General features: G+C 37.7%; 2 protein-coding genes across 2 annotated transcripts; both read left to right on the forward strand.

The window, feature by feature from the left end:
• Positions 1-2,402: 2,402 nt before the first annotated feature.
• Positions 2,403-3,314, forward strand: LOC309401375 (olfactory receptor 14I1-like; the record flags this gene model as incomplete). The annotated part of the gene is made up of 1 exon (XM_081970445.1): positions 2,403-3,314. The coding sequence occupies exon 1, from the start codon at positions 2,460-2,462 to the stop codon at positions 3,312-3,314; it is 855 nt and encodes a 284-aa protein (XP_081826571.1). The 5' UTR covers positions 2,403-2,459.
• Positions 3,315-14,890: 11,576 nt separating this feature from the next.
• On the forward strand, positions 14,891-15,667 carry LOC309401376 (olfactory receptor 14I1-like; the record flags this gene model as incomplete). Its single annotated transcript, XM_081970446.1, has 1 exon — positions 14,891-15,667. The coding sequence occupies one exon, from the start codon at positions 14,891-14,893 to the stop codon at positions 15,665-15,667; it is 777 nt and encodes a 258-aa protein (XP_081826572.1).
• Between the last annotated feature and the right edge of the window lie 8,289 nt (positions 15,668-23,956).

Consider the following 23,956-nt stretch of genomic DNA (forward strand, 5'->3'; position numbering starts at 1 on the left):
CCAATCCATCTGGTGGTGATGCTGTCTAACCCACATTCTTCTACTTTATCTAGTAGTAGGTTATGGTCTACCTTATCAAAAGCCTTACTGAAGTCCAAGTAAACTATATCAACGGCATTCCTCTGGTCCACTAATTTTGTCACATTATCAAAGAATGCAATAAGATTAGTCTGGCATGATCTGTTTTTGACAAATCCATGTTGGCTTTTGGCTATTACTTTGTTTGCTTCTAGGTGTTCGCAAATTCGTTGCTTGATTATTTTTTCCAGAATCTTTCCTGGTATTGAGGTTAGGCTGATAGGTCTGTAGTTTCCTGGATCTAATTTTTTCCCTTTTTTGAAGATGGGAACCACATCAGCTCTTTTCCAGTCCTCTGGTAGTTCCCCGGTGTTCCAGGATCTCTGAAAGATATAATTCAGTGGTTCTGAGATCTCGTCTGCTAGTTCCTTCAGAACTCTGGGGTGTAATCCATCCGGTCCTGGTGATTTGAACTCATCTAGGGTAGACATGTGCTCACTTACCATTTTCTTCCCTATTTCAATTTGTGTTCCTAATTTTGTGGTGCTGCTTTTGATAGGTTGGACTGTTTTATCCCTTTGTGTAAAGACAGATGCAAAACATGAGTTAAATAGTTCTGCTTTCTCCCTGTTGCTTGTCACCTTCTTGCCACTTTCTCCTAGCAATGGACCAATTGTTTCCTTAACTTTTTTCTTGTTTTTAACATGTTGGAAGAAGCTTTTTTTGTTAATTTTTACTTTTGTGGCAAGCCTTTCTTCATTGTGAGCCTTAGCTTTCCTCACTTCATCTTTACAGGCTCGGGCTATTTGCTGATATTCTGCCTTAGTTATGTCCCCCTCCTTCCACTTTTTATACTTACTTTTTTTGTCTTTCAGTTTGTCAGATAGTTGTTTATGCAGCCATGCTGGTTTCTTTTGGGAGCTGTTGTTTTTCTTCTTCATTGGTATTGTGTTAGACTGGGCTTTTCTAATCTCATTTTTCAAAATTTCCCAAGCTTCTTGAGTTGTTTTCCCCTCGAGGATTCTCATCCATGGAATTTTTCCCAAGCTCTCTCTAAGTTTATTGAAATTAGCTTTCTTAAAGTCCAAGACTCTAGTTTGACTTTGTTCTACTACTTGTGTTTGGATAATGTTGAATTCCAATATTGCATGGTCACTTGCCCCCAGGGTTCCTATGGCTTCAACACCTTCTATCATTTCCTCTCTGTTAGTGAGAATTAAGTCCAGTATGGCCGATCCCCTTGTTTCCTTCTCTACTTTTTGGAAAACAAAGTTGTCTGCTAGGTTTGTTAGGAACCTGTTGGATCTTCCACTTGGTGCAGAGTTTGTTTCCCAGTTGATGTCAGGGTAGTTAAAATCTCCCATTACTATTGTGGTGTGCTTCCTACATACCTTAGTTAGCTGACTAGCAAAAAGTTCATCTTCTTCCTCTGCTTGGTTGGGTGGCCTGTAGTATAGACCTATGGCAATGTCATTTCCCCCACAACCTTTAATATTGACCCAAATGCATTCAAGATAGTTCTCATTATTGTTGTGCTCTATTTCTGTAGAGACATAGTTATTTCTTATATATAGTGCAACTCCACCTCCTCTTTTATTTGGTCTATTTCTTTTAAATAATTTAAATCCTTCTAGCTGTATGTTCCATTTGTCAGTTTCATCCCACCAAGTTTCTGTAATGGCAATAATATCATATCTGCCCTCTTTTACTTGAATTTCTAATTCTCCCTGTTTATTCCTCATACTCTGTGCATTGGTATATAGACATTTGAGTCCATTTTGATTGACCTTGTGTTTACTGTCTACATAACCTGTATTATGCCTGACTGCCCCTATTTTCTTGCCACTTGTGTGATTCATGCACATGGTATGACAATCACTATTACATGCTTGGTTTTGCTTGACAGCAGGAGTGATAATCTTACCCACACACACATCTATGTTACATGCATTTATAACCCTATGAATTTTAGTTTGCTGGGGACAGAGATGTTCTGTATCTATTAATTCTCTGTCCCCGCTCTTCAGTGATGTTTGTAATAACTCTGCATGTTACAAGAAAGCAATTTTGTATATGAACTCCTACTTTAAACAAGATTGGAATTATATGATTAAGTAAAATAATAATATATTGCACCATATTATATTTTTTTCCTGCAGAATTGGTTCTTTAATAAAGGACATCACTACTGAAAAACCAACTTGAAGTTATAAAGCTTTCTATGTTATGGAGTGACCATATCAAAAAGGAAATAGGTTAGATGGAGAATACCGTTTTGCAAAATAGAATCATATTCAATGGGGTGATTTGTTAAACTGATATGATTTTCTCTTACGGTTGAAATTTCAACAATGTCAAACAGAACCGACATCATGGATTTCTTGCTTACGGGATTTTCTGAAAAATGGGAGTTTCAGCTTTTGCATTTTGTGGTCTTCCTTATGATATATTTGGCTATCCTGATAGGAAATCTTCTCCTCATCATGCTGGTAGTAATGGACAACCATCTCACGACACCAATGTACTTCTTTCTGGTCAATTTAGCAATTGTCGATCTGGGATCCACCACTGTCACCATTCCCAGATCAATAGCCAGTGCCCTCATGAATACAAGAAAGATATCATATTCTGAATGTGCTGCACAAATGTTTTGCTTTGTTTTCTTCCTGTCATCAGACCTTTTCTTTCTCACTGCTATGGCCTATGACAGATATGTGGCTATCTGCCATCCTTTACATTATATGTCTATGTTGAATTGGGGAAGCTGCTTCCAGATGGCAGGGGGCGCATGGATACTAGGCTTTCTTAATGCAGCTATACATGTAGGAACTCTTTTTTCATTGCCTTTCTGTTCCAAAGTCATCCATCAGTTCTTTTGTGAAGTTCCACACCTCATGAAGATTTCCTGCTTCGACCCCAAATTCAGTGAAACCTGGGTACTTCTTGTTAGTACTTTGATTGCTGTTGTTTGTTTTATATTAATTATCATGTCCTATGTAAACATCTTTAAGACTGTATTGAGCATGTCCTCAGTGGCCAATAGACAAAAGGCCTTCTCTACCTGCATTCCTCATCTCCTCGTTGTGTGTTTATTTCTTGGCACAGGCACAATGTCCCATTTCATATCAATTTCTTGGTCTTCTTACAATTGGGATGCGGTCTTTGCAGTGATCTACTCTGTGATCCCTCCAATGATGAACCCTGTAATCTATAGCATGAGGAATAAGGATATCAAATCTGCCTTATGGAAGTTGTTTAATCAAAGGATTACAAATCAAAATACAAAACATTCTTAAGTTGAATTGTTAAGCAACTTTTGCTTATGAATTCAAAAATCTCACCAAAGTTGTTACTCTAAAGTGTATAACATCTTTATTATCATATAAGAATGTGGGTTAGACAACATTACCACCAGATGGATTCGTAACTGGCTGACCAACCACACTCAACGTGTAGTCCTCAATGGAATTGCATCTACATGGAGGGAAGTATGCAGTGGAGTACCCCAAGGCTCTGCTTTAGGCCCAGTACTCTTCAACATCTTCATGAATGATTTGGATGAGGGAATAAATGGGGAACTCATCAAATTTGCAGATGACACCAAGCTGGCAGGAATAGCCAACACTCCAGAAGATAGGCTTAAGATACAGAAGGATCTTGACAAACTTGAACATTGGGCACTATCTAATAAAATGAAATTCAATGGTGAAAAGAGTAAGGTTCTACATTTAGGCAACAAAAATGGAATGCAGAGGTACAGTATAGGTGGTACCTTGCTCAGTAGTAGTAACTGTGAAAGGGATCTTGGAGTCCTAGTGGACAACCATTTAAATATGAGCCAGCCATGTGCAGCAGCTGTCAAAAAAGCCAACACAGTTCTAGGCTGCATCAACAGAGGGATAGAATCAAGATCACGTGAAGTGTTAATACCACTTTATAATGCCTTGGTAAGGCCACACTTGGAATACTGCATTCAGTTCTGGTCGCCACGATGTAAAAAAGATGTGGAGATTCTAGAAAGAGTGCAAAGAAAAGCAACAAAGATGATTAGGGGACTGGAGACTAAAACATATGAAGAACAGTTGCAGGAACTGGGTATGTTTAGCTTAAGAGAAAGAAGGACTAGGGGAGACATGATAGCATTGTTCCAATATCTCAGGGGTTGCCAGAAAGAAGAGGGAGTCAAACTATTCTGCAAGACACCTGAGGGTAGAACAAGAAGCAATGGGTGGAAACTAATCAAGGAGAGAAGCAATTTAGAACTGAGGAGAAATTTCCTGACAGCTAGAACAATTAATCAGTGGAACAGCTTGCCTCCAGAAGTTGTGAATGCCCCAGCACTGGAAGTCTTTAAGAAGATGTTGGATAGCTATTTGTCTGAAATGGTATAGAGTTTCCTGCCTAGGCAGGGGGTTGGACTAGAAGACCTCCAAGGTCCCTTTCAACTCTACTATTGTATTGTATTGTATTGTATTGTATTGTATTGTATTGTATTGTATTGTATTGTATTGTATTGTATAAGCCTTGTTAATTACAGTTTACTTATTTTGATGTATTGGGCATAGTCCAGAAAATCACACACACATAATTATATGAAATGGTTGAAAAGCTGGAATTACTTTTAGCTAAATAGAAGTTAGATGTAACACCCCTATTTTAACGTTATGACCCTTACACTGTACATTGTGATGAGAAACCTGGCTTTCTTTTAATAAATGAAAAATGGTCCCAAGTCTCTTCCACAAATTCATGGTCATGAAATCTGTATTTTACTCTCATTTCCTTTCTTAAGGTAACAATTTGGAAATCATGCTCCAAGTGCTCTGAGAAATGTTCCTACTAGTGTCGGTTTTTGTGTAGGTGGACTGATTTACCCCATATAAAATAGGATAGGGTAACAGCCTGAAATGCACAGTATAGTATAGGTGGTACCTTGCTGAATGGTAGTAGTTGTTAGAAGAATCTTGAAATCCTAGTGAACAATCACTTAAATTTGAACCAGAAGTGAGCGGCAGCTGCCAAAAAGCCAACGTGGTTCTAGGCTGCATTAATAGAGAGATAGAATCAACATCTCATGAAGTATTAATACTGCTTTATAATGCCTTGGCAAGACCACAATTGAAATACTACACCCAGATTTGGTCAATATGGTGTAAAAAAGATGTTGAGACTCTAGAACGAGAAGACCAATGAAGACCAACAAAGATGATTATGGTACTGGATGCTAAAACATATAAGAACGGTTTCTGCAACTGGGTATGTCTGTTTTAATGAAGAGAAGGATTAGGGGAGACATCATAGCCTTGCTCATATATGTCAGGGGCTGTCAGAAAGAAGAGGGAGTCAAGCTATTCTCCCAAGAGTGCGGGACAAACAATGGATGGAAACTAATGAAGGAATGAAGCAACTTGGAATTGAGAAGAAACCTCCTAACAGTGAGAACAATTACCCAGTGGAACAATTTTTCTGCAGTAGTTGTGAATGCTCCAACACTGTAAATTTTTAAGACAAGATTGGACAACCAATCTGAAATGGTATAGGGTTTCCAACCTGGAGGGAGGTTGAACTAGAAGACCTCCGAGGTCCCTTCCAGCTCTGTAATTCTATTCAGAATTCTATTGTATTGAACATTTGCTGCTGTGATATTGTTTCTTTACTGTGCATTTATCATATGGGTGCATTTGCTGGTTAATAAGTGCTTCACTCTCTGTTTAATCAGTGCAGAATGTTCTTAAGTTTCCCCTTGCCCAAATATTTGGTCATGAAATCTATTATTTTTTCTCATTTTCTTTTTGAAATACAATCATCTTGGAATGAGGTTCAGAATGCTCTGAGAAATGCCCTTTAGTGTTGTGAGATTTTTGTGTAGAGGTGGACTGTTTTCCCCCTTATAAAAGTTATTGAGGCTGGGGTAATAGAGGATAACAAATCTTTGCCCCTGTGAAGTTGTGGCTGAGGCAAGGGAATTTTTTTACTCCATTTATCATATTGGTGCATTCTGGTTTTACTGGTTAATAACTGCTTCATCCAACATTTATGTCTGTAAGGAGGTGGAGGTCTCCAACTGCAAAGAGGAAGCATGTCAACATTACTGTAGATATAAGAATAAACATTTTCAATGTATTGCAGATAGCACAACAATCTATCTGTTATTTAATGTTGTTCTCTATTGTGTATTTCTCAAGCTCTGATAGAATACAGGTGAAACTTGAAAAATTAGAATATCGTGCAAAAGTTCATTTATTTCAGTAATGCAAATTAAAAGGTGAAACTAATATATGAGATAGACTCATTACACGCAAAGCAAGATAGTTCAAGCCATGATTTGTCATAATTATGATGATTATGGCTTACAGATCATGAAAACCTCAAATCCACAATCTCAGAAAATTAGAATATTGTGAAAAGGTGCAATATTCGAAGCTCAAAGTATCCCACTCTAATCAACTAATTAAGCCATAACACCTGCAAAGGGTTCCTGAGCCTTTAAATCAGGGGTGTCCAAACTTGGGAACTTTAAGACTTGTGGGCTTCAACTCCCAGAATTCCCCAGCCAGCCATGGTGGCTGGGGAATTCTGGGAGTTGAAGTCCACAAGTCTTAAAGTTCCCAAGTTTGGACACTCCTGCTTTAAATGGTCTCGCAGTCTGGTTCAGTAGGAATAACAATCATGCGAAAGACTGCTGACCTGACAGTTGTACAGAAAATCATCATTGACACGCTCCATAAGGAGGGAAAGCCTCAAAAGGTAATTGCAAAAGAAGTTGGAGGTTTCCACAGTGATGTATCAAAGCACATTAATAGAAAGTTATGTGGAAGGGAAAAGTGTGGAAGAAAAAGGTGCACAAGCCGCAGGGATGATGGCAGCCTGGAGAGGATTGTCAGGAAAAGACCGTTCAAAAGTGTTGGGGACTTTCACAAGGAGTGGACTGAGGTTGGAGCCAGTGCATCAAGAGCCACCACACAGGACTTCCGGTTCCGGCGGCTATGGCAACGGGCAAGTCTTTGCCCGCTCCCGCTCTCCCGGTGGGCTTCCCCTGCTTCTGGGGGGGCACAGGACGCCCCGAAGAGGCGTCCTGCCGAGGGAGCGGCTCGCGGAGGGCCCTGGCATCGGCGGCGGCTGGTGGGGGCTTCTCCGCTTTGCTCTAGGCATCGGGGAGCAGTCTCGGAGGGTGCGCCTGCGTCTCGCTCCATGCCGATCGGGCAGTGCAAAATTGAAGGAAGCAGCGGCGGTATGGTGAGGTGCTTCCTTTCTCAATTCCTTCTCTGTTGAATTGATGGACTTTTCAGCAAGGTTATAAGTTAAACTTTCGGAGCTTCGTTGGAGGTGGGGTTAGAGGGGGGGATTTTCCCCCTCCTTGGACAAGCGGCTTGAAAATTTTTTGCTTTTGCCCCTAGGAGGAAGGAGGAGGAGGGAGAGCCAACTAATGATGCCTCACCCCTGTAAAAGTGATTTTCACTGGACTTAGTTTTATAACTTGTTGATGACCTGAGAACTTTGTGAACTTTTGAAACCTTACTATGCCTCTGAGCCTAAAGCTGGCAGGGCAAGATGGCACACTTCCGTTGTCTTCATGAACTGTGAAACCTGACTCCACCTTTAAAACTCAGGCTTCTGGTCTTTGTCTCCGTACTACCCAGAAGAATCTCTTGTGGATTGCTATTTCCTGAACCCTCTGGAGAGGAAACCTTTTCTTAATGCTAGATTGACCAAAGAAACTCTCACTTGTTTGGATTTTCTGCCTCCTGGACTCATCTGCCTGCTCTACTTCTCCAGCTGTCCAGTCTCTACACTGACTGACTTCTCTGTTTTATAAACTATGTCTCCAAAAAGACCACCACCTGGAAAACCTGGCTTTGCTACTTCTGCACCGACATCTGCCACATCCTGCCCTGCCACACAGTCAAAGATTACAGAAATGATGCAACCTAAGAGTACAGAGTTGGATTTGCTGCAAATGCTTCAACAACTCATACAGGGCCAGGAAGAAATTAAGAAACAATTAAAGGAAATGAAGGAAGAAATTAAAGAGAATCAAGTCCAAATTTATAAGAACTCACAGAGACTGGACCTTGTGGAGGGTGGGGTGGCGGAGGCGAGGGGGGGGAAAGTTCTACAGAAGAGTTACAAAGAACTTGATACTCAACAAATGAAAACAGAGTTTTTGAGAGAATGTCCTTTTATCTTAGATTTCAAAATGTTATAGAAAGAGATGGGGAAAATATAAGGGACATTATGACCAACATCTTAGCTGAATACATACACAAAGACAAACAACAGATGGAGTGGGAGATAGATTTGGCCTATAGAGTGAATTCAGCATATGCCAGGACACACAATGTACCCAGGGAGGTTCATATTAAATTCCTTAGGAAAAGCACAAGAGACACAATTCTGGGTGTACAAAGGGGGCAAACATTGACAGACCACGATAGGGAAATAACCATCTTGAAGCAGATCCCAAAAAAAATTAGGGAGAAAAGGAAAAGTTATTAGCAATTGGTGAATTAATTATACCAGAATGGGGTGTGGTTTAGATGGTTGATGCCTGAAGGGACGTTGATATTCTGGGAGGAGACAAGAATTAGAATTAATACACCCATAGAGGCTCAGGCCTTTATGGAAAAAAATAAAGCAAACCTAGAAAAAACAGAAGACTCTACAACGGTTATACAGGACACGGGAGGGGCCGGAGGTCTGCCAGCGGGGGGGGGGGGGAAGGGGCAATACCAAGAAAGCTCAGATCACAAAAATGAATAAGAAAACCACATTGTTATAAACATACCGAAAGTAATAGTGAAATTATATTTAGAAAATATGTTATAATATATAAGTTGATTGAAAACTTCTATTTCTATATGCTGATTTTACATGATTATGTATTAATGTTTTATACCTAGATGTATACTATGAGTTTGGAGGGAGGGGGCGTCTGCCATACTTGCAACTGCCAAAATTTGTATATTATTCCACATACCCTTTTCCTAGTAAATGTTTTAAAAAAAAACCAATAAAATTTTCTGGAAAAAAAAAAGAGCCACCACACAAAGACAGATCCTGGACATGGGCTTCAAATGTCGTATTCCTCTTGTTAAGCTGCTCCTGAACAATAAACGACGTCAGAAGCGTCTTACCTGGGCTAAAGAAAAACAGACCTGGTCTGTTGCTCAGTGGTCCAAAATCCTCTTTTCTGATGAGAGCAACTTTTGTATCTCATTTGGAAACCAAGGACCCAGAGAATGGAGGAAGAATGAAGAGGCACACACTGCAAGATGCTTGAAGTCCAGTGTGAAGTTTCTGTGTTGATTTGGGGAGCCATGTCATCTGCTGGTGTTGGTCCACTGTGTTTCATTAAGTCCAAGGTCAATGCAGCTGTCTACCAGGAGATTTTGGAGCACTTCATGCTTCATTCCGCAGACAAGCTTTATGTGGATGCTGACTTCATTTTCCACCAGGACTTGGTACCTGCCCACACTGCCAAAAGCACCAAACCCTGGTTCAATGACCATGGGATTACTGTGCTTGATTGGCCAGCAAACTTGCCTGACCTGAACCCCATAGAGAATCTTTGGGGCATTGCCAAGAGAAAGATGAGAGACATGAGCCTGAAAAATGCAGAAGAGCTGAAGGCCGCTATTGAAGCATCCTTGTCTTCCACAACACCTCAGCAGTGCCACAGGCTGATAGCTTCCACGCCATGCCACATTGAGGCAGTAATTGCTGCAAAAGAGGCCCAAACCAAGTACTGAGTACATATGCATGCTTATACTTTTCAGAGGTCCGATATTGTTCTATGTACAATCCTTTTTTTATTGATTGCATGTAATATTCTAATTTTCTGAGATTGTGGATTTGGGGTTTTCATGAGCTGTAAGCCATAATCATCACAATGACGACAAATCACAGCTTGGACTATCTTACTTTGCATGTAATGAGTCTATCTCATATATTAGTTTCACCTTTTAAGTTGCATTACTGAAATAAATGAACTTTTGCACGATATTCTAATTTTTTGAGTTTCACCTGTATATACATTAGAAGAAGGCATTACTTGTTGATGTTGAAGTAACATGTGCCATTGTACATAAACACACACACACACACACACATACACACTGTAATAATGATGTATTGAAACTCAGTGAAGCTGGTATTAAGAGATTGCAAGGTATGTTATGCTGAGAAAATCCTTAACCATCATCACCTACACAATCTTGCTGAAACTGCGTGTCTATGGATATTTGTCTTCTCTGAGGACTTTGTCTTTCGCTTTGGATGGGGTTGTATGTCTCTTCTCAAGACTGGTGCACAACCTAGTAGTTGTTTTAAACTCATAGCTCCTGCTCAAGAGTAGATGGCAGCAATGGTCAAGAGGGCATTTGCTTTGCAGCAATTTATCTAATGCACTACTTTTACCTGTTCATAAAGCAGAAAATTCCCCCAAATGGCCATTCATGTGCTAGTGACCTGATGACTGGACTACTGCACTATGCAATATATGAATCTGCCACTGAAGGAGTTGTAAAAGCTACTGCTCACCCCGAATATGTCAGTGCAATTAGTAATGAGCATGTTACATTCTGTCTATGTGATGTCACTGTATTTGAGCTGCAATTGCTACTAGTTTTATTCAACATGCAATTCATGATAATGGTTATCACCTTTTTGCATAGAGCCTGCCTAATTGTAGGATTGCCTATTCCCAATTATTTCTGCCTAGCTGCTGACATCAGACAAAGTGAGCATATTTCAAGCCCCTTTGATACAACATTGTCATTTATTAGGAAAAAACCCCCCTGAGGCTTCTATGTCATAGCTGCTGGAATAGTTTCTCCCAGAATTTATATACTTGTAGTTGACAATATTAAGAAAATTATTGAAAATGTGACTATTGTCCCAGGTCTTCAGCAAAACTAGAGTTCAGCCCTTATATAATGTTTTATTGTTTTGGAGAATTTGCCTTCTGGATGATTATGATCCTATTTTCCCCCTTTTATTCTTATTTTTGCTCTTTTTTTAATGTAAGTCACTCAGAGTCATTTGGGATCTTCTCTTTTAAGGTAAAGATAAAGGTTCCCCTCACACATATGTGCTAGTCATTCCTCACTCTAGGGGGCAGTGCTCATCTCCATTTCAAAGCTGAAGAGCAGCGATGTCCAAAGATGTTTCCATGGTCAAGTGGCAGAGATGACTAAATGCAGAAGGCACACAGAATGCTGTTCCACCAAAGGTGTTCCCTATATTTCTACTTGCACTTTATGTGCTTTAGAACTACTAGGTTGGCAGAAGCTGGCTCAAGTAACAGGATCTCACTCTGTTATGTGGCGCTAGGTATTCAAACTGCCGAACTGCCGACCTTTCTGATTGACAAGCTCAGAGACTTAGCCACTGAGCCACCGAACCCCATTATCTTCTCTTTAAATTATATTAAATGAATGATTTTCTCTTATGCTTCTCTCAAAGAACACAATGTGGGTATTCTCTTATATTGATAGCTATTGTCAGTAGAAAAGATGGAGATCATGGCAAAAAAATGATTCCAACTTTGGCCACTTGCAACCTAATTCAGAGTAGGAGGACCTGACAATTCATGTTCTCATCAGGATGGATTACTAAAATGTGCTAATGATTGGCATAGCATTGAGCAGTACTTGAAAAGTGTAGTTGCAAAAGAAACGAGATGCTCAAATGTTGCATTTACCCTATATGTTTCATTTGTTTATTTGGTCAATTTATATTCAGTAGTTTTGTTCTTAACGTATGGCTTATGGCAATGTACAATTCATAAAATATGAAATATATGGCAATAAATAGACAATTTTACCAGAAACCATTCAACAATAAAATCAAACTATCTAGACAATTTTTGAATACTACCTTACAGGGTACTGAATGTTTGGGGTAGGACTAAGTCTTCAAGTGTTTATAAAAGATAACAAATCTAGATTATCTTTGAAGATTACTCAGAAAATGCAATTGTAAAGAAGGCAGATGGGAGTGATGATAGCCATATACGTATAGTGTGATGAGCTGATTTTGGATAGGTTTCTGGATAAAATCAAAATAGTGGTTTCAAATGTTAAGGTCCTATATGGCTGGCTCTTGGATATCTAGGTATGTAAAGAACAATATCTCCACATAAGTATTCAATCATTTATTTAGTATACTTGTCCTGATTGCTACGATTGAGAATCCGTCTATGTGAAAAGGTGGAGGATTGCAATTGTGCAGTGGTTAGTACTGTAGAGTTTAGGCAGTGTTCACCCTAAGAATTCAATTCTAACCTGCTCAAGGTTGATTCAGCCTTCCATCTTTCCAAGGTCAGTAAAATGACCCTTCCACGGTTGGTAAACTGAGGACCGAGATTGTTGGGGCAAATATGGTCACTCTGTAAACCACTTAAAAATAGCTGTAAAACACTGTGAAGTGGTATATGAGCCAAAGTGCTATTGCTATTGCTAAGCGCTACGAGCTGCTGTGGTGCACTGGTTAGAGTGCAATCCTGCAGGTTATTTCTGCTGATCACCGCCTGCCAGCAGTTTGGCAGATCGAATCTCACCAGGCTCAAGGTTGACTCAGCTTTCCATCCTTCCGAGATGGGTAAAATGAGGACCCAGATTTTTGGGGGCAATATGCTGACTCTGTAAACCACTTAGAGAGGGCTATATACCACTGTGAAGTGGTATGTAAGTCTAAGTGATTTTGCTATTGCTAAGTGCTATTTCTATTGCTAATGTTTCTTTGTGGTAGCTAGCCTCTTGCAGTTAAAATTGTATTTATCTTATTTTATTATTTCTTATTTTGCTTCTAAGTTATTTTGTGTTTAATATTTTATTATTGCCAACTCCTGTGGGGATCAGTTTGGGTATTTTTGTTTGTTTGTTTGACAAATTAATAAACAAATTATCTCCTGGAATATCCCTTTGTTAAATTCAAAATATTTTTTTTATTCATAAATATGCTTTGGGCCATTTTTATGCACACAATGATAAAACTATAGATTTTGACTCTGAAAATCTTCAGATTATTTAATATACTGCAGAGCATGATAAAATAAGATATTTTAACCTTTCTCTCTAAAGTTGGTTTGTATAATCTATAGTGTCTATAATGTATCCTGCTTAATGTATCCTCTTGTTGGAAGTAAATATTATCTTCTTGCAACGCCCTGGATGGCATCTGCCACCACTATAGTTGTGATTGTGCAACCATTCCTTTGTGAATAGAAGACTTCAATGTTGTGGCCAGGTTCCCTATGGGTGTAGTTAACAAATGTTGAGTAGGAAGCCATGTCTAAATCTCACCTAATTTGCAGCATGTACTGTAACTGCTGGATTACAAGTATAGTAGCTGTCGAATAAGAGTTTAAATATCAGATGGTGAGGAATGTTTCTCTTTATTTTTTTATTGTCCATTTTTGAATAAGTGTAATAATCTTTTGATCATAATTAAGGATCATTTCCGTATAATTGTCGTTTTCCCCAGTGTTCAATGCTAGCTTTTTCTCCAACAATCTGCATCATGTACGTGTTTGAGCTAGAGATGTGCTATAAATCTTCCACAAAAAGACTTCTGAGAAGTTATGAAAGAAATATAAACAAATAAAAGAAAAAAAGGGGCAGAGACTGACTTTATATGATTGTTTTCATTACCAATTTAAAAAGATCAAAAAGTAAGTTTTTAAATTTTAAAATTTATAAGGATTATTCAAAAAAGGTTTAAGAGGCAACCTGTTTTTTAAATGAATTTTAACAAAGGGGTTTCATTGTTGTTGTATTCATAGTTTGATAAAAATACGCTGATGTTCTGAAAGGAGAAATGTACCATTTTCAATGAAACAACTAAAGTGTTAGTTTCATGCTAATCAAAATATATTGAACTTTCTCTTGACACTTCACATACTTGAATATAGCCCATGGCTGTAAATAATATCTCTGTAACAGTAGAAGAAAGGTCTATCTCTAAAATTTCAAAGGTTGGCAAAATCAATATTCCCTGTTGATATGAAAGAAAAATCAAATGCTCCTCTAACATTTGATAAACATAATTATGTACGTTCTTTGAAATTTCTTCTTTAATAAAAGTAAACGGTTTTGAAGAACTTTCTTTTCAGTTTAAGATATGGCCTTTTATGACACAGGAGATATCATATTACCATTAATACAAAATGATGGGCGTATATCTGGTATCACATCATCACAAGAACACTTATATCACCTTTGTTTTTTAAAAATTAAAACTTCAGTAAAATGCCAAAATAACATGCCTTATTGCCTCTCTATTATACATAAAGAAACAAAATAGGCTTGAAATCATGCTGAGGTATATCATATATTTAGGATGCTGAGCAGTTGAAACTTTTACAATGCACTATAACAAATTATGTTTGTAATAACTCTGCATGTTACAAGAAAGCAATTTTGTATATGAACTCCTACTTTAAACAAGATTGGAATTATATGATTAAGTAAAATAATAATATATTGCACCATATTATATTTTTTTCCTGCAGAATTGGTTCTTTAATAAAGGACATCACTACTGAAAAACCAACTTGAAGTTATAAAGCTTTCTATGTTATGGAGTGACCATATCAAAAAGGAAATAGGTTAGATGGAGAATACCGTTTTGCAAAATAGAATCATATTCAATGGGGTGATTTGTTAAACTGATATGATTTTCTCTTACGGTTGAAATTTCAACAATGTCAAACAGAACCGACATCATGGATTTCTTGCTTACGGGATTTTCTGAGAAATGGGAGTTTCAGCTTTTGCATTTTGTGGTCTTCCTTATGATATATTTGGCTATCCTGATAGGAAATCTTCTCCTCATCATGCTGGTAGTAATGGACAACCATCTTGAGACACCAATGTACTTCTTTGTGGTAAATTTAGCAATTGTCGATCTGGGATCCACTACTGTCACCATTCCCAAATCAATAGCCAGTGCCCTCATGAATACAAGAAAGATATCATATTCTGAATGTGCTGCACAAATGTTTTGCTTTGTTTTCTTCCTGTCATCAGACCTTTTCTTTCTCACTGCTATGGCCTATGACAGATATGTGGCTATCTGCCATCCTTTACATTATATGTCTATGTTGAATTGGGGAAGCTGCTTCCAGATGGCAGGGGGCGCATGGATACTAGGCTTTCTTAATGCAGCTATACATGTAGGAACTCTTTTTTCATTGCCTTTCTGTTCCAAAGTCATCCATCAGTTCTTTTGTGAAGTTCCACACCTCATGAAGATTTCCTGCTTCGACCCCAAATTCAGTGAAACCTGGGTACTTCTTGTTAGTACTTTGATTGTTGTTGTTTGTTTTATATTAATTATCATGTCCTATGTAAACATCTTTAAGACTGTATTGAGCATGTCCTCAGTGGCCAATAGACAAAAGGCCTTCTCTACTTGCATTCCTCATCTCCTCGTTGTGAGTTTATTTCTTGGCACAGGCACAATGTCCCATTTCATATCAATTTCTTGGTCTTCTTACAATTGGGATGCGGTCTTTGCAGTGATCTACTCTGTGATCCCTCCAATGATGAACCCTGTAATCTATAGCATGAGGAATAAGGATATCAAATCTGCCTTATGGAAGTTGTTTAATCAAAGGATTACAAATCAAAATACAAAACCTTCTTAAGTTGAATTCTTAAGCAACTTTTGCTTATGAATTCAAAAATCTCACCAAAGTTGTTACTCTAAAGTGTATAACATATTTATTATCATATAAGAATGTGGGTTAGACAACATTACCACCAGATGGATTCGTAACTGGCTGACCAACCACACTCAACGTGTAGTCCTCAATGGAATTGCATCTACATGGAGGGAAGTATGCAGTGGAGTACCCCAAGGTTCTGTTTTAAGCCCAGTACTCTTCAACATCTTCATCAATGATTTGGATGAGGGAATAAATGGGGAACTCATCAAATTTGCAGATGACACCAAGCTGGCAGTAATAGCCAACACTCCAGAAGATAGGCTTAAGATACAGAAGGATCTTGACAAACTTGAACATTGGGCACTATCTAATAAAATGAAATTCAATGGTGAAAAGAGTAAGGTTCTACATTTAGGCAACAAAAATGGAATGCACAGGTACAGTATAGGTGGTACCTTGCTCAATAGTAGTAACTGTGAAAGGGATCTTGGAGTCCTAGTGGACAACCATTTAAATATGAGCCAGCCTTGTTCAGCAGCTGTCAAAAAAGCCAACACAGTTCTAGGCTGCATCAACAGAGGGATAGAATCAAGATCACGTGAAGTGTTAATACCACTTTATAATGCCTTGGTAAGGCCACACTTGGAATACTGCATTCAGTTCTGGTCGCCACAATGTAAAAAAGATGTGGAGATTCTAGAAAGAGTGCAGAGAAAAGCAACAAAGATGATTAGGGGACTGGAGACTAAAACATATGAAGAACAGTTGCAGGAACTGGGTATGTTTAGCTTAAGAGAAAGAAGGACTAGGGGAGACATGATAGCATTGTTCCAATATCTCAGGGGTTGCCAGAAAGAAGAGGGAGTCAAACTATTCTGCAAGGCACCTGAGGGTAGAACAAGAAGCAATGGGTGGAAACTAATCAAGGAGAGAAGCAATTTAGAACTGAGGAGAAATTTCCTGACAGCTAGAACAATTAATCAGTGGAACAGCTTGCCTCCAGAAGTTGTGAATGCCCCAGCACTGGAAGTCTTTAAGAAGATGTTGGATAGCTATTTTTCTGAAATGGTATAGAGTTTCCTGCCTAGGCAGGGGGTTGGACTAGAAGACCTCCAAGGTCCCTTTCAACTCTACTATTGTATTGTATTGTATTGTATTGTATTGTATTGTATTGTATTGTATTGTATTGTATTGTATTGTATAAGCCTTGTTAATTACAGTTTACTTATTTTGATGTATTGGGCATAGTCCAGAAAATCACACACACATAATTATATGAAATGGTTGAAAAGCTGGAATTACTTTTAGCTAAATAGAAATTAGATGTAACACCCATATTTTAACGTTATGACCCTTACACTATACATTGTGATGAGAAACCTGGCTTTCTTTTAATCAATGAAAAATGGTCCAAAGTCTCTTCCACAAATTCATGGTCATGAAATCTGTATTTTACTCTCATTTCCTTTCTTAAGGTAACAATTTTGAAATCATGCTCCAAGTGCTCTGAGAAATGTTCTTACTAGTGTCGGTTTTTGTGTAGGTGGACTGATTTATCCCATATAAAGTCAGATAAGGTAACAGCCTGAAATGCACAGTATAGTATAGGTGGTACCTTGCTGAATGGTAGTAGTTGTTAGAGGAATCTTGAAATAATAGTGAACAATCACTTAAATTTGAACCAGAAGTGAGCGGCAGCTGCCAAAAAGCCAACGTGGTTCTAGGCTGCATTAATAGAGAGATAGAATCAACATCACATGAAGTATTAATACTGCTTTATAATGCCTTGGTAAGACCACAATTGAAATACTACACTCAGATTTGGTCAATATGGTGTAAAAAAGATGTTGAGACTCTAGAACGAGAAGACCAATGAAGACAAACAAAGATGATTATGGTACTGGATGCTAAAACATATAAGAACGGTTTCTGCAACTGGGTATGTCTGTTTTAATGAAGAGAAGGACTAGGGGTGACATGATAGCCTTGCTCATATATGTCAGGGGCTGCCACAAAGAAGAGGGAGTCAAGCTATTCTCCCAAGAGTGCAGGACAAACAATGGATGGAAACTAATGAAGGAGAGAAGCAACTTGGAATTGAGAAGAAACCTCCTAACAGTGAGAACAATTACCCAGTGGAACAATTTTTCTGCAGTAGTTGTGAATGCTCCAACATGTAAATTTTTAAGACAAGATTGGACAACCAATCTGAAATGGTATAGGGTTTCCAACCTGGAGGGAGGTTGAACTAGAAGACCTCCGAGGTCCCTTCCAGCTCTGTTATTCTATTCAGAATTCTATTGTAGTGAACATTTGCTGCTGTGATATTGTTTCTTTACTGTGCATTTATCATATGGGTGCATTTGCTGGTTAATAAGTGCTTCATGAAACTTAGCTGTTTGCAAGTAAATGGAGGTCTTCAACACATACTGCAAACATGGCAAGATTGGTTATAAGAATAAATGTTGTGAAAGCATTGCAAATAGTCAAAATCTATTTATTATTATTTGCTGTTTTCCATCTAGAATTTATTATGTCCATTTCCCAAGCTCTAAAACATGGCTGTAAAACTCCCGGCCCATGTGCAGGATGCATCATGCGCTGGTCATATCGTTGCCCAGTTTAACAAAGGGGAAAAAAGTCCTGATTTGTCACATGATGCCATCGTGATGACATGAGTTTGATACTCCTGCTTTAAAAGAATAGACACATTAGAGGAAGACATTAACAGTTAGTGCTGAAGTAACATATGCTACTGTAGAATCATTTTACTTATAAACAAACATACAAACAGTAAGCAATTGAAATTCATTGAAGCTCATATTCGCTGGAGATTGCAATATATATTAGAGTTAGAAAACCTTTAACCATCATCCTCTGCACAATCTTGCTGAAGCTGTGCGCCTATGGATATTTGGAACCTTTTCTCTGAGGGCTTTCTGTGTTTAGTCTTGGAAGAGTTGCACTTCCCTACTCAACACTGGTGCACAACCTGGTAGTCATTTAAACTCATAGTTCCTACTCAATCGTAGGTGGCAGCAATTCCCAAAAGGGCCTTTGCAGAAATTTATTTAAGGTACTATTTGTATCTGTTCCTGGAACAGAAGACCCTGCAGATAGCCATTCATACCCTGGTCACCTGATGATTGGACTATTGCACTGTGTAATATATGAAGCTCCCTATGAAGACATCTCAGAAACTATTGCTGGTCCCAAATATGGCAGGGAAAGTGGTGATGTCACATGATATCTATGTGATGTCACTGTATTCAAGCTGCACTAGCTGCAATTGTATTCCATGTGCAATTCAAGATTCTGGTTATCACCAATGAAGCCATTCCTGCAAAGGGCTTGTCTATTTATAGAATGGCCTATCCCCAATTGTGTCTGCCTATCAGTTAATATCAGACAAAGGGAGCACACCTCAGATCCCTTTGATATAATAATATCATCTATTGGGACCAAATAAATGAGTCTTTTATGTTGCAGCTCCTGTCTTTTGGAATAACTTCCCACCAGAATTCCCGAATCACTAACATTTTAATATTTTTAAAATTACTCAATATTGCACGATAATTTCAATATCCCAAATATTTAGAAATGCTAATAAGGCCAATTGTTAATGAAATTTAATCAGTTCTGAGATTATATCTCAAAGTCCCCAAAATTTCTAGTCCCAAAAAATTATAGTTTTCAGTATATCTTTTACACACAGTTAATAATAATACAATTAGGCTACCTAATCCTAAACTTCCAACTTCTAACCTTAATTTACTTATGATTATAATAAATTCTATTATCTATCAATCTGTATACTACTATTTTCCCAATTTGATTTTTTAAAAAATTCAGTCACGCTATTAATGTATGTTATCTCTATCCATCATCTTTTACCCTTAATTTATGATGAAGTTCCATCATTTATTGACTTTTTGGTCACCCTTTTATTTCTCTCCCTTGGAATCTTATATCACTGACATTTTTATACCTACTAAATATTCCCTTCCATTTACCTTTTGTCTCTTGCTGCATCATCTGAGGACCCATCCATAATCCTTACTTTTTTTGGACGAGATTTTTCTTTTCTTTTTCTCTATTCTATTGTAAACTCTTAAAGGATTAACTATTTGATTCATACTTATTATTCATTTTTCTTCATTGTCTTTATCTTCTTTCATCTTATTTTGCTTTCTCTCCTTTACCACTTCTTCTGGGTTCTCATCTGTTTTTTGAATATTATATTAATTCCCCCCCCCCCATTTGTTGAGGATCTTCTACACTCACTATCTTTAGATAGTCCCCTTATCTCCTAATTGTTCTTTATTTTTTCATATATACTTTTAAGCATCAATAACATTCTTTCATATGCTTCGATTATCCCCTGTTGTAATTTTATAGTAATTTGATATATTACGAATTACTCAATATACCTCTAAGATTCCAATGTCCCAATATCTAAAACCTCCAACAAAGCCAATTATTGATAAAATTTAATCAACCCCATAATTGTACCTCCAAATCCCCTAAATTTATAGTCCTTGAAACTCTTTGGTAATTTACAGTCTTTATAATTTTCCAGTTGTTCTATCACCTTTCTTCTTTTGCCTCATAGAATGTTTTGTCAAATAATCTTAATAATCCAAATCCATATTGGCTCACCAAATTTCCTCAAGCCTTTCAAATCCACCATCCAGTAAACAGTTTCAATAGAATTTTAGTTTGTTGCAATTTAATTTGTCTTAAGGATCTTCATACAACTCATTAAATATTTCCAAACATCTAAATCACCTTCTGGAATGGAATCAAGGTCAAGCCGCCTTCCAGGTGTTGTTTACTTTCTCTCTTCCTATGTGTGTGTTAAACAATTCTCACTTTAACTGGAGTTTCCCACACTGTAGTGCTCTTCTTCTTCCAGTAGATGGCTCCTGTGCTCCAAATTTCAACATTAAACAGTGTGCAGTGATCAGCTGATTGTCAAATAGATCCAGGGGGTTTAAAAATAAAAATAAGAAACACAGTTTTCCCCAATAATCACCTTTCACACTGTTTTTAGCTCTTTCCCAGATTTTCTATATTTTAAAGCTTCTATTGGGCATTTCTTTTGCCTCTTAATCTTTAGTCTTTCTCCATGTATCTAATCACCACTTTCTTAACACTTGGAGATTATTTTTGAAATTCTTTTACTTGGGCTACCATATTTTTCAGAGTATAAGATGCACCAGAGTATAAGACGCAACAAGATTTTGAAGAGGCAAATTTTAAAAAAAAGTAGGTAGGTAGATAGAGTGATAGAGAGGGAGAAGAAAGAGAGATACAGTAGGTAGATAAGGAGAGAAAGAGAGTAGTTAGGTAAGTAGGTAGGTAGATAAAGGGATAGAGAGAAAGAGAAATAGAGAGAGAGAAATAGAGAAATACAGTAGGTAGGTAGGGTGAGAGAGTGTGTGTGTAGGTAGAGGGATAGCGAGAGGGATAAAGGGATAGAGAGAGAAATAGAAAGAGAGGGAGAGAGAAATACAGTAGATAGGGAGAGAGAGAGAGAGAGTAGGTAGGTACATAGGTAGATAAAGGGGGTGGCGAAGAGAAAAATACAGTAGGTAGGTAGGGGGAGAGAGAGAATAGATAGGTAGGTAGATGTTTCCAGATGTATTTATCCATATGCTGGAGAAGGAAATCGCTAACAATCTGCAGCACCTAAAGCTTTGTTTCTGCTGGCACAGCACTTGATCAATGTAATTCTCATCAATCAGTTAAAGAGCTTTCCAAAAGGAAAAAAAAAGTTTTTGTACTCTGCAAACCTCCCCAAAATGGTCCATTTTTCACAAAAATGTGCCCACTTTTTTCCAAATGAATAGTCTTGGGGGGGCTTGCAGAGTGCTCCTGGAAGGGGGGGCAAAAATGAGCAAAAATGACCCATTTTTTGCAAAAACGGCCTCAGTTTTTGTCAAAAACATTGCATGCATAGCCTTATGGAGGCTTATGGAGTGCTACTGGGGGCTGGGGAGGCAAAAATGGCCCATTTTTTGCTCATTTCTGCCCTCCCCAGCACCCAGGAGCTGTCTGAAAACCTCCATAAGGCTATGCACGACCATTTTGGTGAAGAGGCAGGACTTCGGGAGGCAAAAAATGCTGCATTCGATGTATTTGACGCAGCCAGATTTCAGCCTCTTTTTTGAGGAAAAAAGGTGCATCTTATACTCCGAAAAATACGGTTAAGTCTCTAGAATAAAAGTTGGAAGTTGTCTCACCCAGTTTCAATGCTCTGTCCACGAACCCCTCCAGCACAAATCTTATTGTCACAGTTGTTACAGCTTGTGACTTGCCAAAAATGGTGTACGTCCCTTGCTGCCATTCAGGAGAGCTTTCTTCAGACCTAATGAGGAAATTGAGAATTCATTAGTTGGTGGTTGACGAAGCACGTTTTTTCTCTTCATTACCCCTCCAAGGCAGCTCTGACCCCATAGGGTCTCCCAGTCAGCAGTTACCGTCTCATTTTCATGAAAAATGACTATTTTCAGCCATTCTTGCTGCAATGCCAATTGGTCTCTCCCAGAATTCCATATACTTCTAAACTTAGCAGAATAACAAAATAATAAAATAACAGAGTTGGAAGTGATCTTGGATGTCTTCTAGTGCAATCCACTGCTCAAAGTGGTTGCATTTGTTTTTCTCTGCCCTTTCTTTGTCAGATTACTAAATTTAGACAGAGTTGATATGAATCATCAACACTTGGGTTGCACTATTACACATGATATCTGATAGGAGATTCACCTGCCACATATTTTGTTACATGCACCATTTATTGTATACTCCTGCCTATAGTATATTACATTTGTGTTCTTTATTTTGGCTGATGGACTCTAAGAATGACAGGACCTGCAACCAAACCTATAACAATAGAGCTTTATTCAAATTGCCATCAATGTTGTGATGAAGTATTAATTCTAAGGTATAGTTGGGATAGATTCAGTGATCATCAATGGACAATTGTTTTAATGAATGACATAATATTCTGGAAAAGTAAAGACAGTGATCAAAAACATCAGGTATGGTCTCAATCCTTAATTCTACTACTCATTATTTGTTGAAATAAAGGTCCTGTCAGTAATATTTTATACCTCTACTACACATTCCTTTTGTTGAAGGGAAATGTCATGTCCTTGCAATGCCTTAGAGAATTGTATCTGCTAGCACTGAAGTTGTGATTGTGCAATTATTCCTTTGTCTATAGAGTTCTTTAATATTGTGTCTATGTTCCCTATGCGACTAGTTAACAAATATTAAGGAGGAAGCCAAGTCTGAATCTCACCAAACTTGTAGCATGTAACTGCTGGATTACATGAACGGTAGCTGTAGAAGGAGAGTTTAAAGATAGTATGTTAGTGAGAAAAAAAGGTTTTCTTTTTTTTATAAATTTATATCTGTTTTTGAATAAGAAATATAAACTCTGGATACTAATTAAGGATTCATTTCCAGTATATAATGCTCATATTAATTGGTGTTCAATGCTAGCTTTTTCTCCTTAATCTGTATCATGCACCTATGCTTGAAGCAGAGTTGTGTTGTAAATCTACCACTAAAAGTTTTTGAGAGATTGTGGGTTGTGAAAGAAATATAAACAAACAGAAGAAAAGAAATGAGCACAGAGTGGCTTCTATGATCATTTTTGTTATCAGTTTAAAATAATCAATGAGAAAAAGTAAGTTTTTATATTTTAAATTTCTAAAAACCTATTCAAGAAAGGTTCAACGTGGAAGCTTTTAAAAACCTGTCTTCTTATGCCTTTTAATCAAGAGTGTTTTTTTAATTTATTTTATTCATAGTTTATACAAAAATAGGCTATGCTCTGGAAAGAGAAATGTAGCATTACAATGATACAACTCCAGTACTTATGCTAATCAACTAATCTATCAAATCTGGAGCTTTATCAAGTGTTGTAGATATCATTAGTTAATTAGATTCAGGCTTCTTCAATAATATTACATTGCCTACATAAGATCTACACAAGCAATATGGTAGTTCTGCTATACCGCATATAGATAATCCAATTAAATTTGTAATAAAACTCTGACTTATTTCATGTCCTTGGGTGTATCTCATGGCTGAGATTTGGAGGTGGGTATAAGTAAAAAATGATATCCACAATATCTCTGTAATATTAGAAGAAATATCTATCTTCAAAAATTGGCAAAATCAGTAAACCCTGGTGATGTGGGGAAAAAAATCGAATACTCTAAAATTAGATAACCCTAATTATGCTCTTTTCTTCTA

The sequence above is a fragment of the Natrix helvetica genome (genome assembly GCF_964273705.1).
Source record: "Natrix helvetica genome assembly, chromosome: Z".
Taxonomy (NCBI): Eukaryota; Metazoa; Chordata; class Lepidosauria; order Squamata; family Natricidae; genus Natrix; species Natrix helvetica.